The sequence below is a fragment of the Mastigoproctus giganteus genome, chromosome 6 (genome assembly GCF_048544385.1).
Source record: "Mastigoproctus giganteus isolate SK-2022 chromosome 6, ASM4854438v1, whole genome shotgun sequence".
In the NCBI taxonomy this organism is placed as follows: domain Eukaryota; kingdom Metazoa; phylum Arthropoda; class Arachnida; order Uropygi; family Thelyphonidae; genus Mastigoproctus; species Mastigoproctus giganteus.
This window is the reverse complement of record NC_143580.1, coordinates 150,466,754-150,481,247: the sequence shown is the minus strand read 5'-3', so window position 1 is coordinate 150,481,247 and position 14,494 is coordinate 150,466,754. Positions and strand designations below refer to the sequence as shown.

The 14,494-nt window shown below is 37.9% G+C and overlaps 1 protein-coding gene across 1 annotated transcript in view; it reads left to right on the top strand.

Annotated features, from left to right (window-relative positions):
* The window catches only part of Ccdc85 (coiled-coil domain-containing protein 85), a 308,764-nt gene that overhangs the window by 257,285 nt on the left and 36,985 nt on the right, over positions 1-14,494 (top strand). The window contains exon 8 of the mRNA XM_090376314.1: positions 8,633-8,692. Coding sequence (XP_090232440.1) covers positions 8,633-8,692 — 60 coding nt within the window. The remainder of the gene's footprint in view (positions 1-8,632; positions 8,693-14,494) is intronic.

The window sequence follows — 14,494 nt, the reverse complement described above, 5'->3', positions numbered from 1 at the left end:
AGGCCTTCAGACCTGTACACAGTACTCTTGGTGTGGCCTGATGATTGCCTTGTACAACGGGATAATCACCTCCCTGTCCCTGCTAGCAAAATTCCTATATATCATTGACAAGACACCATGACCTGCCCTGCCCTGGCAGTCTGTCTGCACTACTCAGCAAATTTCATATTTCACTGCACAGTTATCCCCAGGTCTTTTTCACTTTCCACTTCCCTGAGTGTAGTACCACACAGTTGGTACGTTTCTCTTGGGTTACTGTTACCCATATGCAGTACTTTGCATTTGTCAATGTTAAACTTCAGTTGCCACTTCTTAGCCCATTTGCTCAACTTATCTAGATCCAGTTGGAGTAGTATACTGTCTTTATTGTTAACTACCCTTGTAAAGAGTACAAGGGTAGTCTTATTTATTTATTTATTTATTGTCTCTCCTACCACCTGAAATGGGAGGTTTTTTTTTTTTTTTTTTTTTTTTTCTTGGCTGATGGTGCATAAGCTTTCTTTCTTGAATTGTATGCCTCTACTAATGCCAATGCATTCATGACAGCTATGAATAGTAGTGGTGTCAGGACTCCTACTCTTATTTATTGTTAAATGACTTGAATGAGTACAATGAACAATTGTACAGAGAAATAGAGTGGGCTAGTAAATCGGAATGTCTTATAATGTGGGATTTTAACTTCCCAGATATTGACTGGAACTTGTGGGTTGGTCACTCACACACTAGTCAGACTTTTGTGGATTTATTGGATGATTGTTTTCTGCAGCAGCATGTTCGAGAGGCAACCAGAGAAAGTAATACTCTTGATCTGGTTATCAGCAGTGATCATTCGTGTATTAAGAATTTGCAGATAAAGGAACCACTAGTGGCAGTGATCACAGTGTACTGATGTGGGATTTACTTAAAGATTTAATTACCATCAGGGGTAAAGGAAAGGGTTTTTGCTTCTGTATAGGTGAGTACAGTGGTCTCCAACAGTTTTTAAATTCTGTACAGTGGGATAAACTGACGATGTTACCAACAGTAAATTTTAAGTGAGAAGCATTCAAGGAATTAATCGTGGAAGCTACTAAAAGTTTCATACCTATTAAGAAATATTGTTCAAGGTTTAGGCCTAAATGGTTATCTAATGAATTAATGAGACTCGTGATAGAGAAGAAAAATGCATAGGATGCATATAAATTATCAAGCGACTAAGAAGCCTATGGCAGATATAAGCTAGTCTGTAATCAGGTGACAAAGGAGGTTAGGCAGGCGAAGGCAGATTATGAGAAATCCTTGACAAAAGATGCTAAGAAAAACAGCAAGGATTTCTTTACTTATATAAACTCTAAAAGGAAGGGGATGAATCTGATTGGTCCACTTGACATCGATGGTTCGACTGTTGATGATCCTGATCAGATAGCAAACAAACTGAATAAGTATTTTGCATCTACATTCACACATGAGGAATTATTAAGGTTTGAAAATGGCAGAAGGTTATCAAATTGTAGCAGGATACTTAATGATTTTGTAATAACTGAAAGCAAAGTGGAGGAGAAATTGTTGAAGTTAAACATAAGAAAAGCAGCTGGGGTGGATGGGATCTATCCAGTTATATTAAAGGAGGCAGCAAAGCAACTAAGCAAACCCTTAGCCATAATTATGAGAGCGTCCTTGGATTCAGGGGAGGTTCCCACGTACTGGAGATGTTCAAATGTATCCCCAGTTCACAAAGGGGGATCGAAGGGTGACACGAGTAATTACAGACCAGTTAGATTAACTTCTGTTCCGGGTAAAATAATGGAGTCACTGGTTAAAGATGCATTGCAGGATCATCTAGACAAGACTGCTGTAATAATTCAGACACAGCATGGGTTTGTTAAGGGAAAGTCTTGTCTGACAAATTTGATAGGATATTATGATGTGGTTACAAAGGAACTGGATGCAAAAAATAATTTTGATATCATATATTTGGATTTCAGGAAAGCTTTTGACACTGTTGCGCATGGAAGACTATTGTACAAATTGGAGCAGAATGGTATTAAGGGTAAGTTGCTACAATGGATAAAAGGATGGTTAAGTGGGAGAAGACAGAGGGTGGTAATCAATGGGTGCTGCTCTTCTTGGACTAATGTTATTAGTGGAGTCCCACAGGGTTTGGTGTTAGGTCCACTGTTGTTTTGTATATTTATCAATGATATTGATGAAGGTATATCAGGCTTAATGTCGAAGTTTGCAGATGATATAAAGGTTGGCAGGGTTGTTAATGACAGTAATGGCAGTGTGCTACTGCAACAGGATCTAGATAATTTGGGCAGACCGGCTAAGAAGTGGCAACTGAAGTTTAACCTTGACAAATGCAAAGTACTGCATATAGGTAGAAGTAACCCCAGAGAAACGTACCAACTGTGTGGTACTACACTTAAGGTGGTAGAAAATGAAAAAGACCTGGGAATAATTGTGCAGGCAGATATGAAGTTTTCTGAGCAATGCAGACAGGCTGCCAGGGCAGGTCATGGGGTTTTGTCAATGATATATAGGAAATTTGCTAGCAAGGAAAAGGAGGTGATTATCCCTCTGTATAATGCAATGGTCAGGCCATGCCTTGAGTACTGCGTACAGGTTTGGAGGCCTCATTTTAGGAAGGATGTAGATTTACTTGAGCGTGTACAGAGAAGGGCAACAAGATTGGTGAGGGGAATGAAGGGATCCTCTTACCAAGAGAGGCTTAAGTTCTGCAAATTGCAGTGGCTGGAGACTAGGCACCTGCGCAGTGATCTGATTGAGGTGTATAAGGCCTTGAATGGGTTGAGCACACTGAATTCTGATGGGATCTTTCCACTTGTTCAGATTACGAACCTAAGGGGGCATAAATTCGAATTAAGAAAAGACAGATGTAGATTAAATGTGCGGAAATTTGCCTTTAGCCAGCGGGTGGTTAATTGCTGGAACAAACTTCCATCTGTCGTGGAAGTTATTATTATTATTAGCCATATGGTACAAGGAAGCCTGAGGCTTATGCTGCACCAGCCAAAAAAAAAAAAAAAATTCCCAAGTTACCCCCTGTGTGTGTGTGTGTGTGAGAGAGAGAGAGAGAGAGAGAGAGAGAGAGAGAGAGAGAGAGAGAGAGAGAAAGAGAGAGAAGTAGAAAGGCATCACCAAGAAAGAGAAGAATGATGATATCCAGCTCAGGACCCTAGGTTTGCCAAGCCCATACTCACCAGATGTGAGCCCCCGGGTTGATAGGTTGAATAAATTTAAGGAGGAACTGGACAGGCATTTGGAGGGAATGGTGTGGTTTTTTTTTTTTTTTTTTTTGGCTGATGCTGCATAAGCTCATACACTTGCTTTCTTGCATCAAATGCCACTATTACTACTACTACTACCCTGCCAATCTTTGTACCATCTGTAAACGTGGACATTAATCTTGATATACCTTCATCAATATCATTGATGAATACACAAAACAACAATGGGCCCAGCACCTGTTATTAATGGAGTTCCCAAACTCTGGGGAACTCCACTACTAACATTTGTCCACGAAGAGCAGTGTCCATGCTGTGCAATGTAGAGCAATAGAACAATTTGGACAAGATCAGATGAGTCATGCTCTTTGCAGATGACCTCTGTATATGGGGAGAGAGAGAGCAGGGAACAAGTGCAATGGCAAGTTGATATGTGGGCTAGTATGGCCAATGAATTTGGACTGGTTTTCAGTCAGGAGAAGAGTGAGGTAATGGTTCTAAAGAGGAGTAGCAAGCCTGATGGATAAATTGCAGTGGAAGGGAAAGAGCTTAAAACGGTTAATTTCAAGTACCTAGGAAGCACAATCACAAAGACTGGAGTGGTAGATGAAGAAATAAGTAGCAGGATACAAGTGGGCAGGAATTTCTACAGGCAGACAAGTGATCTGATCTGGAACAGGAACATACCAGTGAAGTGTAAGAAGGCCATATACCAGACCTATTACATACCAGTTGTGACGTATGCATCTGAAACTTGGACTATGAGGGAAAAAGGATGAAAGCAGAATACAGCAGGGCAGAAATGAGATTTGTAAGGGGCATAGCTGGAAAGACAAGGCGTGAAAAAATCAGGAATGATGTGATTAGGGAGAGAATTCAGGTTGAAAAACTCCAAGACAGGATTGAAAGGTCTCGTCTGAAATGGTTTGGACATGTCAAGAGGATGAATGAGAGGCGTTTGCCAAGAAGAATGTTTGATTTACAATTAAAGGACAAAAGATCAAGGAGGAGACCAAGAATGAGGTGGCAGGACATGATAAAAACCAATGCCATTTAGTTTTTGATTGACATTTATTTGGTTTTTAAAATTCAAGTTAGGTTTTGTTAGTAGGGTTAGTTACTAGGCATTTGTGGTTTAAAAGGAGAACATCAGAAATGAAAATGGAGTACATGGGAGGATTTACTTGTAAAAGGAATATCAAAATAAAAATAGTCAAAAATCATACAGATTCTACTTTTATGTGTTCTTTTTATATTTACCCTAAATAATGTTACAATCATGTTTAACTCTAGATCGATGGAAATCTAAATTTTATTTGCAATAATATTATTCAGTAAAACATGTCTCAAAATGAACTTGTATTTATAAAATATGCATATTATTCTTGTATTAATTGTTATTTTATTCAAATTAGCCTTTGGGAGGCCTAAATAGCTGTTGGATAAACTGATGAAACGTGGCAGAAAAGAAAAGTGCATGGGATGCACATAAATCATCAGGCGACAAAGAAGCCTACAATAGATATAAACTAATCTGTAATCAAATCACAAAGGGGGTAAAGGCAAGTGAAGGCAGATTACAAGAAATCTTTGGTGAAGGATTCAAAGAAAGACAGCAAAGACTTCTTTCTTATGTAAACACTAGGAGGAAGTGGATGAATCAAATTGGTCCACTCGTTATCATTGGTTTGACTGTTGATGATCCTGCTCAGGTTGCTGACAAACTGAATGAGTATTTTGCATCTACATTCACACATGACGAATTTTTTTAGGGAAGGAGATGCTGGAAGTTTATAAAGCTCTAACGCGGAGCTAAATGATTTTGTAATAACTGAGAGGAAAGTGGAAGAGAAATTTTTGAAGTTAAACATAAAAAAGGCACCTGGGATGCATGGGATCTATCCAATTATATTATGGGAGGTAGTGAAGTAAGTAAGCAAATTCTTATCCATAATTATGAGGGCATTCAGGGGAGATCCCCAAAGACTGTAGATGTGTGAATGACATGAGTAATTACAAACCTGTTAGTTTAACTTCTGTTCCAGGGAAAATAATGGAGTTACTGATAAAAGAAGTAATGCAGGATCATCTAGACAAGGTCGCAATTGTACTTCAAACACAGCATGGGTTTATTAAGGGGAAATCTAGTTTGACCAATCTGATTGCTTACTACAATATGGTCACAAAGGTACTGGATGCAAAAATTAAATTTGATATCACGAGTACTGTACAAATTGGGGCAGGTTGCTGCTATTGATAAAGGGATTGTTGAGTGGGAGGAGACAGAGAGTGGTAATCATTGGACATTGCTCTTCATGAACTGATGTTATTAGTCGAATCCCCCAGACAAAGCGACCATAGAACACACGCATTTAACAGACATAAGAGACAGAGCACAACAGATGAATTTAATTATTCGGGTGGCCTAAAAATAATAGTTTGGTTTTTTAGCTGCATCTCGTACACTGGTGTGCAAAACTTAAGGACCAACACTATTTCTAAAGGTTACAACCACAAAATCAAACGAAGCAGCCTGTGGCAATTTTCATTACTGTGGCCATTCAGTAGAAAGCTGGTGCACATGCAAAAATTTCAATCGTGACGAGAGGGCTCATATAAACAGATAAAAGCAGCAGTTATGTTCAAATTACAGAATGGTGAGCACGATTGTTACAGACGTCCAATTGGTTCCATACAGTGCTACAGACAACGAAATGGCCAGTAGACAACATCTGGATGACTTTACCCAGGGTCAAATAGTTGGGAAGCTCGAGGAAAGTCGAAGTGCACAGAGTGTGGCATCGCCCATAGCATCATCTCACGTGCGTGGTTGGCCTTCAGAATGACAGGTACAGCTGTTCGAAGGACCAGTGGTGGTCGTCCACGAAAAACAATGCCCAATGATGACCGCTATATACTCCTACAGGCAGGGCCGGCTTTCCCATTAGGCACTGTAGGCACTGTTCCTAGGGCCTATGAAGGGAGGAAAGAAAAAAATAGGGAGGAAAAGGTTTTCAGATTTAAAAATTATTCAACTATAAAACTTCAATGTTTTACTAGAAATTAAAAAGGAAAAAATCTACAATATCTAGATTTCTGTAACATTTCTTAAGATTATAAAAGTTTCTTGCTTCAGCTTCTCGTAACAAAATCTTTAATAATGTCCTCGAAGTCCATATGATGAGTAATATCGTTCTCAATACGTAAAAGAGTCAACGATGATAAGTGATCTTGGCTCACAGTTGAGCTTACACAGTTCTTGATCTGCTTAAATTTCGAAAATGAGCGCTCTCCTTCAGCATTCGATCCAATTATGGATAGTTCAATTCTTAAAGCTATGTATACGTTGGGGAAACTAGTAATCAGTTTATCTTTTATAAGGAGCAATATGGCCTTAGTTGCTAATGCTCCTAAAAAAAAAAAACCAAACAGCAAACAACAACATATTGTCTGTAATCAGAATTTAGAACAAATTCGTTTGCCCTCTTTTCAAAACCAACAAATTTGTCTTCATCTCGAACATCAATCAAATAATCCAGAAAAGCATCATATAATTTCGCAATTACGCATAACTCAATTCCAGGTTCTTGAATTGCTTTATTCACTCTATCTATGTATTTTAGAAGGTCTTTCCAAACGACAGTCATTAATGTTATTTCTAACCTGTTATGTTTCAAAGCTTTTGCTTCATGAACCACTGTCGGTTTTTGTTCTTCACATTCTGAGATAAGTGCCGCACGAATTTTACTGTAATTGTTTTTCATTGATCTCGCAGCATCGTAACATGATGACCATCTTGTGTCTGATAGATTTTTGACCGAGACTGTATTCTCCATCTTGCTCAGTTTAGACCATCTTTGTGGTGAGGCTGCGAATGAATGTGTAGAGCGACTGTATAATGCTAAAAAAATTAATGGCAGCCAAACAGCTTTCTGCAGATATGATCCCTACTAAATTAAGACTGTGTGAAACACATGTCACCCATACTGCTATTTTGTTGACTTCCTTGAATCTGGCTTGGACTCCAGAATACATTCCACTCATATTAGCAGCATTGTCATATGACTGAGAGCTGCAATTTGCTACATCTGCTCCCTGTTTATCAAGAACAGATGCTACCGTGTCAAAAATATATTTTTCATCATGCTTTTCAATGGGAAAAAACATCAAGAATTGCTCATGTACTTTGCCATCTTTTGATACATAATGAGTAATGGCCGACAACTGATCTGTGTGACATATCAGGAGTTGAATCTATGCTGGTGCCGTAATATTTGGCTTCTTTAATTTCAGATGTGATGTGTACCAACCCTTTTGACCCTAATAAATTCTTCATATGTGGTTGTACTCTTCATGCTGTACTGATTTGTAATTATTTATTATTTTGAAATAAATTTTGTATAAAAATCTGATACAGGAATAACAATTATTGTTTATTTCATATCCTTCACCAGATTCTCCGGTTTTTATTTGTGTGTTCCAAATGTGCAGCTGTGGTGGTTCTTTGGGTTTAAAGTTACTATTTTGCATCAGATTTCCAGCAGTTAAATACAAGTAGGGGGAAAAAATTAAAAAGAAAAAGAAGATGAGTAAGGCGTCGCAGGCTATGACCCCTTACTGTGACTGTACCGCATCCCACTTTATTCAAATTCAAATTTGGTACCCTGTTATGGAAGAAGTTCTCATTTAAGCTCATCAAACTTGAGAACTACCCCTCAATGTGGGTACCTATACATGGTGAGTTGGCCTCCCAGCAATGCTGCTGCTATATAAGATAAGCATCACTGGGCTCCATAGTCCACAGCCCAGATTCCAGGATAAGATCATACAAATGTGTTGTGTTTTGTTGTTACCCCTGTCCCTCAACCATCATGGGTTACATGGTAGTTAAGGGTTAGGCCCACAGTACTTTTGGCCCCCTGCTTTAAGGAAGATGGGAGATCCTGAAATGGCTCACCCAGTATCAGACATGTATCTCTCATATATTGAAGTAACTGGGCTTATGTCCATAAGACATACAATGTGATCAAGAAACTGGCATAAGGTTTGAAATTTAATGCTAGTTAAATAAATGTGATTACCATAGTATATATTGTGTTTAGTAAGTTTTAGTTTTTAGATTAGTATAATTTTCTTTAAAAAATCTTAAAAAATAAAACAATGGGATTTGGCTATTTCTTGTACTTGACATTCTGTTCATAATTAATTTTACTTCTAATACATACTTTCCATATATTCTATAATAACATAATGATCTTGTATCACCCCATTAGCATGACATGACATGATATGAAATGTTGTTACCTTTCACCTTTCAAGCACACACACACGTGCGCACACACACACACACACACCCTGTTATAGTTATTAAATATATGGCTGTAAAGTGAATTCCTTTCTTTCAGGAAGATGGTGATATTACTTCTGGAGTTACAAAACCTGAAGCAGTTGTTCATGCAATGAAGGTAATTGTTAGTTCAGGTGATTTTTTTTTTTTTTTTTTTTTTTAAATGGAATTATATGGTTGATACAGATTTTGTAGTGTGCTTTGTGAAACCATGTGAAATTATAATCCCAGATTGGTGGTGGTGGTAGTATCAACCAGTCAACTCAAAAATCCTCTGGCATTTTTGAGTTTACTGTTCGCTTCCACCATCACCACCATCATTGAAATGCCACATTAAAGCTCTTTGCCATCCCTTATTTTTGTAACATACAGGATTGTTAAAATTAAAGTATCCCTATGTAGAGGGCTCTGGAGTGAGTTCTAAGGCTCGTACTGAAAAGAAATTTGGACAACAGTTACAATAAAGAATGTGCTCACCATTTATTGTAAAAAAAATAAATTAATTACAAAATTTGTCACTGTATGGCATGTAACTATCTTAGTTACGATTATGCAAATAACTTATGTTATTTACATAATCGTAAGTTATTGCCACAGCACAACTACTCAGCTCTACTGTACTGTATAAAAGTAAAGCTGTCTCTTAAAAATCATATAGTAGATGTTTGCCTGCACTACAGCAGCAATGGCAACAATGTTGCAGGAAAAGGTGCTATTAGCGAAGCTGTACTGTCAGAACATCAATAATGCAGCTGCGGCTATCAGAGAATTCCGGCATCAGAAGCACATAAGGCGTGGACCTATGACTGTTTGTGCTATCCGCAAAATGATTGCAAAATTTGAAGCGACAGGACATCTTGGTGTTCAACCAGTTAGAGGTTGAAAACGAGTGCACTCCTCACTCCTCTCATGTTGAAGATGTGGCTATGGCTGTCATGGATTTATCAAGTCAATCTCCATGTGGTAGCGTAAGTGTGCCAGCTGTTTCTCATGAAGTGGACATGCCATATTCCACTGTAAGGCTAGTAATGTGTCAGATGTTGTGGTACTACCCTTACAAGGTGCACATGCTACAGCTAAAGCATGGTGATGCAGATATTCATTTCACAGAAGCACTTCAGTTTCTGTCACAAATGACAGTGGATATCACTTGGCCACGGAACATCCTTTGGAGTGATAAAGCCTACTTCTGCTTAAATGGACAAGTGAATATGCACAACTGTCACATTTGGGCAACAGAAAACCCTTGAGTTATCCAAGAGGTCCCGTTGCATTTTCCAAAAGTGACAGTGTGGCGTGGATTTACGGCCACATTCATGATTGGGCCATATTTTTTTGAATAGGTAACACTGACTGGACCCCGCACCTGTTCCATCACTGGACAGCGATATTATGAAATGTTGGAAAATTTTGCAATACCGGAGCTGCAATAACATGGGTGTCTTCAAGATACCATATTCATGCAAGATGGTGCGCCACCCCACATCCACCATTGTGTCCAAAGATTGCTAATGCAACAGTTTACAGACGAACGGGTCATCAGCCATTGTTTCCAGACATCTTGGCCACCCTGATTACTGGATCTCACCCCATGCGACTTCTGGTTATGGGGTTTTTTGAAGAACCAGGTGTATCAGGAAGAAGGATGTCAAACTCTGGCAGATCTAAAGCACAGCATTAGATGTCATGTGCTGGCTATTCCAGTTGACATGTTGCATTCTGCTGTAGAAAATGCTGTTCTTTGAATGGAAACTGTTGTTGACCAAAATGGAGGATTCATTGAACAGTTGTAGTGCTGTTCAAGTGATTTGTATTGCCACAGTGCCATATAGTGACAAATTTTGTAACAAATTTTTTTTTTTCCAATAAATGGTGAGTGCATTCTTTATTGTACCTGTTATCCAAATTTCTCTTCAGTACGAGCCTTAGAATTCATTCTAGAGCCCTCTACATAGGGATACTTTAATTTTAACAACCCTGTATTTGTTCCTTTATTGCACCTAATAACGGAAATGCATTTATAAATTTACATGTCCCAGACAGAATCAGTATACAGGCTCCTCCTGGAAGGAAATTTTGAAATACAGATGCTTCAAATCCTGGAAGGAAATTTTGATACACAGATGCTTAAAATGCTGATATGTGCCCCCCCCCCCACAAACAATATTATAATTGCTGTACCATTACTGTTTTGTAAAACGACCACTTTCACATGCACAATTTCAAAAGATAGTGTAATAGTCTAATTAATGGAACACAATCAGAGGTAGGAGTTTTAATAGGCCTTGCAAAATTACAAGTCCCAGACAATTGTTTAACTTGTCTATGTATATGGTTGTATATGTTTAACTAACATAAATTCAGTCATTCCTAAGAAAGTATGTTCATCACAAATATCCAGATATCCTACTTTGACAGTTGTGAGTTCCATGACATTCTTTATCAGACTACATCCTTTTTTGGTCAATGTCAATAATTGTAAATCATAGCATGGAAATTTTTCACTTGCAAGAAGTACAACGAATTTAATAATTTCAGTGTCTGAACTTGAAATGCAATCAGGTGATTATCATAAATATCTGTGTGTATGTCTGTAAGTAGTAAATTGACTTTCAAAAGTCTCTTGGACACAGTTCAAAATAAATATTCTGCTGCTTTCTGCTCTCTGGATGAAATTGACCTTTACAAAGTTGATTCAATGAATACTGTTGAAAATTACTACATTTTTTGTATTACTGCATTAGGATATAAGTTTAGTGTAGTATTGTTAATTATATTGAATTTGAACCAAAATCATGCCTCAGACCAGCAAAACAAAGATCTCAAGCTAGTGGTAGTGCTGTGGCTCAGGGAAGAACTGAAAGGGGGGTTGATTGTCCTCCGAATCATAGCTTTATGGGATGTACTGCTTGTTTGATGTTTGCAGAGACATCAGGAACGCGACGTGATATTGCAGAGGGGGATGTCTTTGTGTGTGTGCTTGATGTAAAGTGTGTAAGGATGTTAGGTGCCAACTCAGTGTTGTTATGAGCCTTTATGAGAGCTTGAAAACCAGGGTGAATGCCCTCAAAGGATTTAAATTGGAGGGCCCATTAAGCTCTCAGCTGTCCACATCAATTACAGAGCTTGCACTTGATCATCAGACAACACAGTGACAATTGCCAAGGCAGAATGTGCTGACTGCACAGAAGCTAGTTGTAATTGGTGACTATTGTCAGTGAAATAGGAAATATATTGTGCAAAAAGTATAGGTGGAATAGGACCAGAGTATGTCTGCCAGGAGAAAAAGTTGATGACGTAGAGCAGATATCATCTGTTAAGGGTACAAAAGTTGATATTGTTGTATATGTTGGCACTAATGATATTAAGAGTAGGAAATCAGCATACTTACTTAAAATATACAAGTCAACATTGAAGAAATGTCATGAGTTTGGGTTAATTTGAAAGTGTCTGCAATTCTGACCAAACATGATAGTTGGTAGTATATGATGAAAACCATGTCAACCATTTCGGCCCTGGAGAGATTGCGCAAGACTCAAGGGGTAGAATTTTTCTCAGCATTATCTGTGCTTGTTAACAGGAGAGACTAGTTCTACAGAGATGGGATACAATTAAATATAAAGGATTCAAGAATTGATGCTATCAAGGCAGTGCTACGTGGGTCAGAAAATTGCTAGCTTGGAGGGAAAGATTCACAAACTAATAGATTAACAAAATAGAAGCAGTGCAAGAAAAGTGATTCCTGCACTGTTTCTATTGAAATGAGAAGCACCCAGGAACGTGGGCTGTGGTAGGTAACTAAGAGTAAAACAGGTTCATGTACATTGATAAATGCAAAGTACTGCATATGGGTAGCAGTAACCCCGATGTAATGTACCATCTGTGGATACCATCTGCTGAAGTTTTTTGAGCAGTGCAGACAGGCTGCGAGAGCAGCTCATGGGGTCTTGTCAGTGATATACAAAAATTTTGCTAGAAGGGATAAGGAGATGATTATCCCTTTGTATAAGGCAGTGGTCAGCCACACCTTGAGTACTGCATACAGGTCTGCAGGCCTCATTTTAGGAAGGATGTAGAGCTGCTGGAATGAGTACAGAAAATGGCAATGAGATTTTTGAGAGGAACAAAGTGTTGCTCTTATGAAGAAAGGCTTAAGTTCTGCGAATGGCTGCCCCTGAAGACTAGGCACTTGTGAGTTGATCTGATTGAGGTGTATAAGGCTCAATGCTGATGGGATTCTTCCTTTTGCTCTGATAACCACTTTAGGAGGTATAAATTAAAATTGAGGAAAGACAGCTGTAGAGTAGATGTGCAAAAATTGCTTGTGGTTGGTTGATTGCTGGAAAAAACTTCCATATGTGATTGTGAAAGTTTTTAGGTTAAATAAATTCAAGGAAGAACTGGAGAGATGTTTGGAGTGAATGGATAGGTGAAATGGGAATGTTTTTTTATTTTTTTTTTAGCTGATGTCAGAATATTAGAATATTGTGAGACTGTGAGACTTTAGAGTGCCTTTTTGTGCAACTCCAGGAAACAACCCAGGAGCAGCATATATACTTATGATGATGCTATATATATATCAGTAATTCATACTGGTATGCCAGTCTTGCAGTGATGCAAGTCATATCTGTTTCCTCAAAATTACTGTGGTTTGGACTATGGATAATGCTAAATTGTTTGGTGATGTCAGTCTTCAAACTGATGCCATTATCTACAGCTGGCCCAAACTCAATTTTGTTTGCAATTGGCAAGGCTAAATGCTTTCTTAGGGGGATTATCAACAAACATGCAGTCTATGCATAATATATAATGGAATAAACTTCTAGTGGAAGTTAATTTCGTTAAGCTAATGAGTGATTTCTCACATGCAAGCTTGTAATTAGCCTAAATAAATAAGTTTTATTTCATTTTGATATGTGCATATGATAATGAAAAAAAAAAAAAGTAGAAAAAAAAACCAAGATGGAGTGGTGATACTTTTGGATCATTACAGAGAATTTGTTATAAAAAATGTAAATTAGCATTAGGTTTATGGGATAATTGGCTGGGATCTGCTGCATAGTCATTATAATATGCTGGGACATTAAAATGAGGGTCACTATAAAGAGCTTCAACTGTATAATATAAATGTTGACATGAAAATGTTATTCTTCTTTTGTCCTTCTTACACAAGGTCCAAACCTCACTTCCATGTATAATTAATGGACTGACAAGTGTTTTGTAAATTTCTATTGTATGTTTTTGTACGTGAAAGTCTAAAAACGTCACTTCATATGTGATACCTAAGGCCTTGATGTTATCTTGACATCTGTCTTATTCTTTCATATATGTTAAGTAGTATGCCAAGTATTTAACTTGATAACATTAAGAATTGGACAGGATTGAATACCAAGCAACTGTTCAGAGCTACCAGATACAGAGAGAGACATTTGCTGTGGTGGTCGCCAACCTCCGTTGGCACATGGAGGAGAAGAAGAAGAAGAAATTATTTAAAGCAATGTATTTGTTCTAAGATTCTGTTTTGTAAGCAGTTTTTATTTCTTATTGGCTCTTTTCCTTGGAAGACCATTATTTGTTTTTTTATAGATATTTCCATCTTATGTTATTTTGAAATAAGTTTAAATGATGGAGATATTGTTGGTCACCCTCAGAGACAGCCATTAAAACCTCATCTGCAAAGAGTAGTGTTTTTTTTTTTTTTTTTTTTTTTTTAAAGAAAACACCAAACACAATAGGTATTAGAACCTATACTACTTAGATGCGCATGGGTTGAAGGTTAGCATTAGAAAGGGCACATGATGCAAGAAAGCAAGCTTATATAGCATCAGCCAAAACACACACACACACACACACACCCTTCTCATTTCACCATCCACTCGCTCCAAATATTTGTCTAGTTCTGCCTTGAATCTGTTTAAGC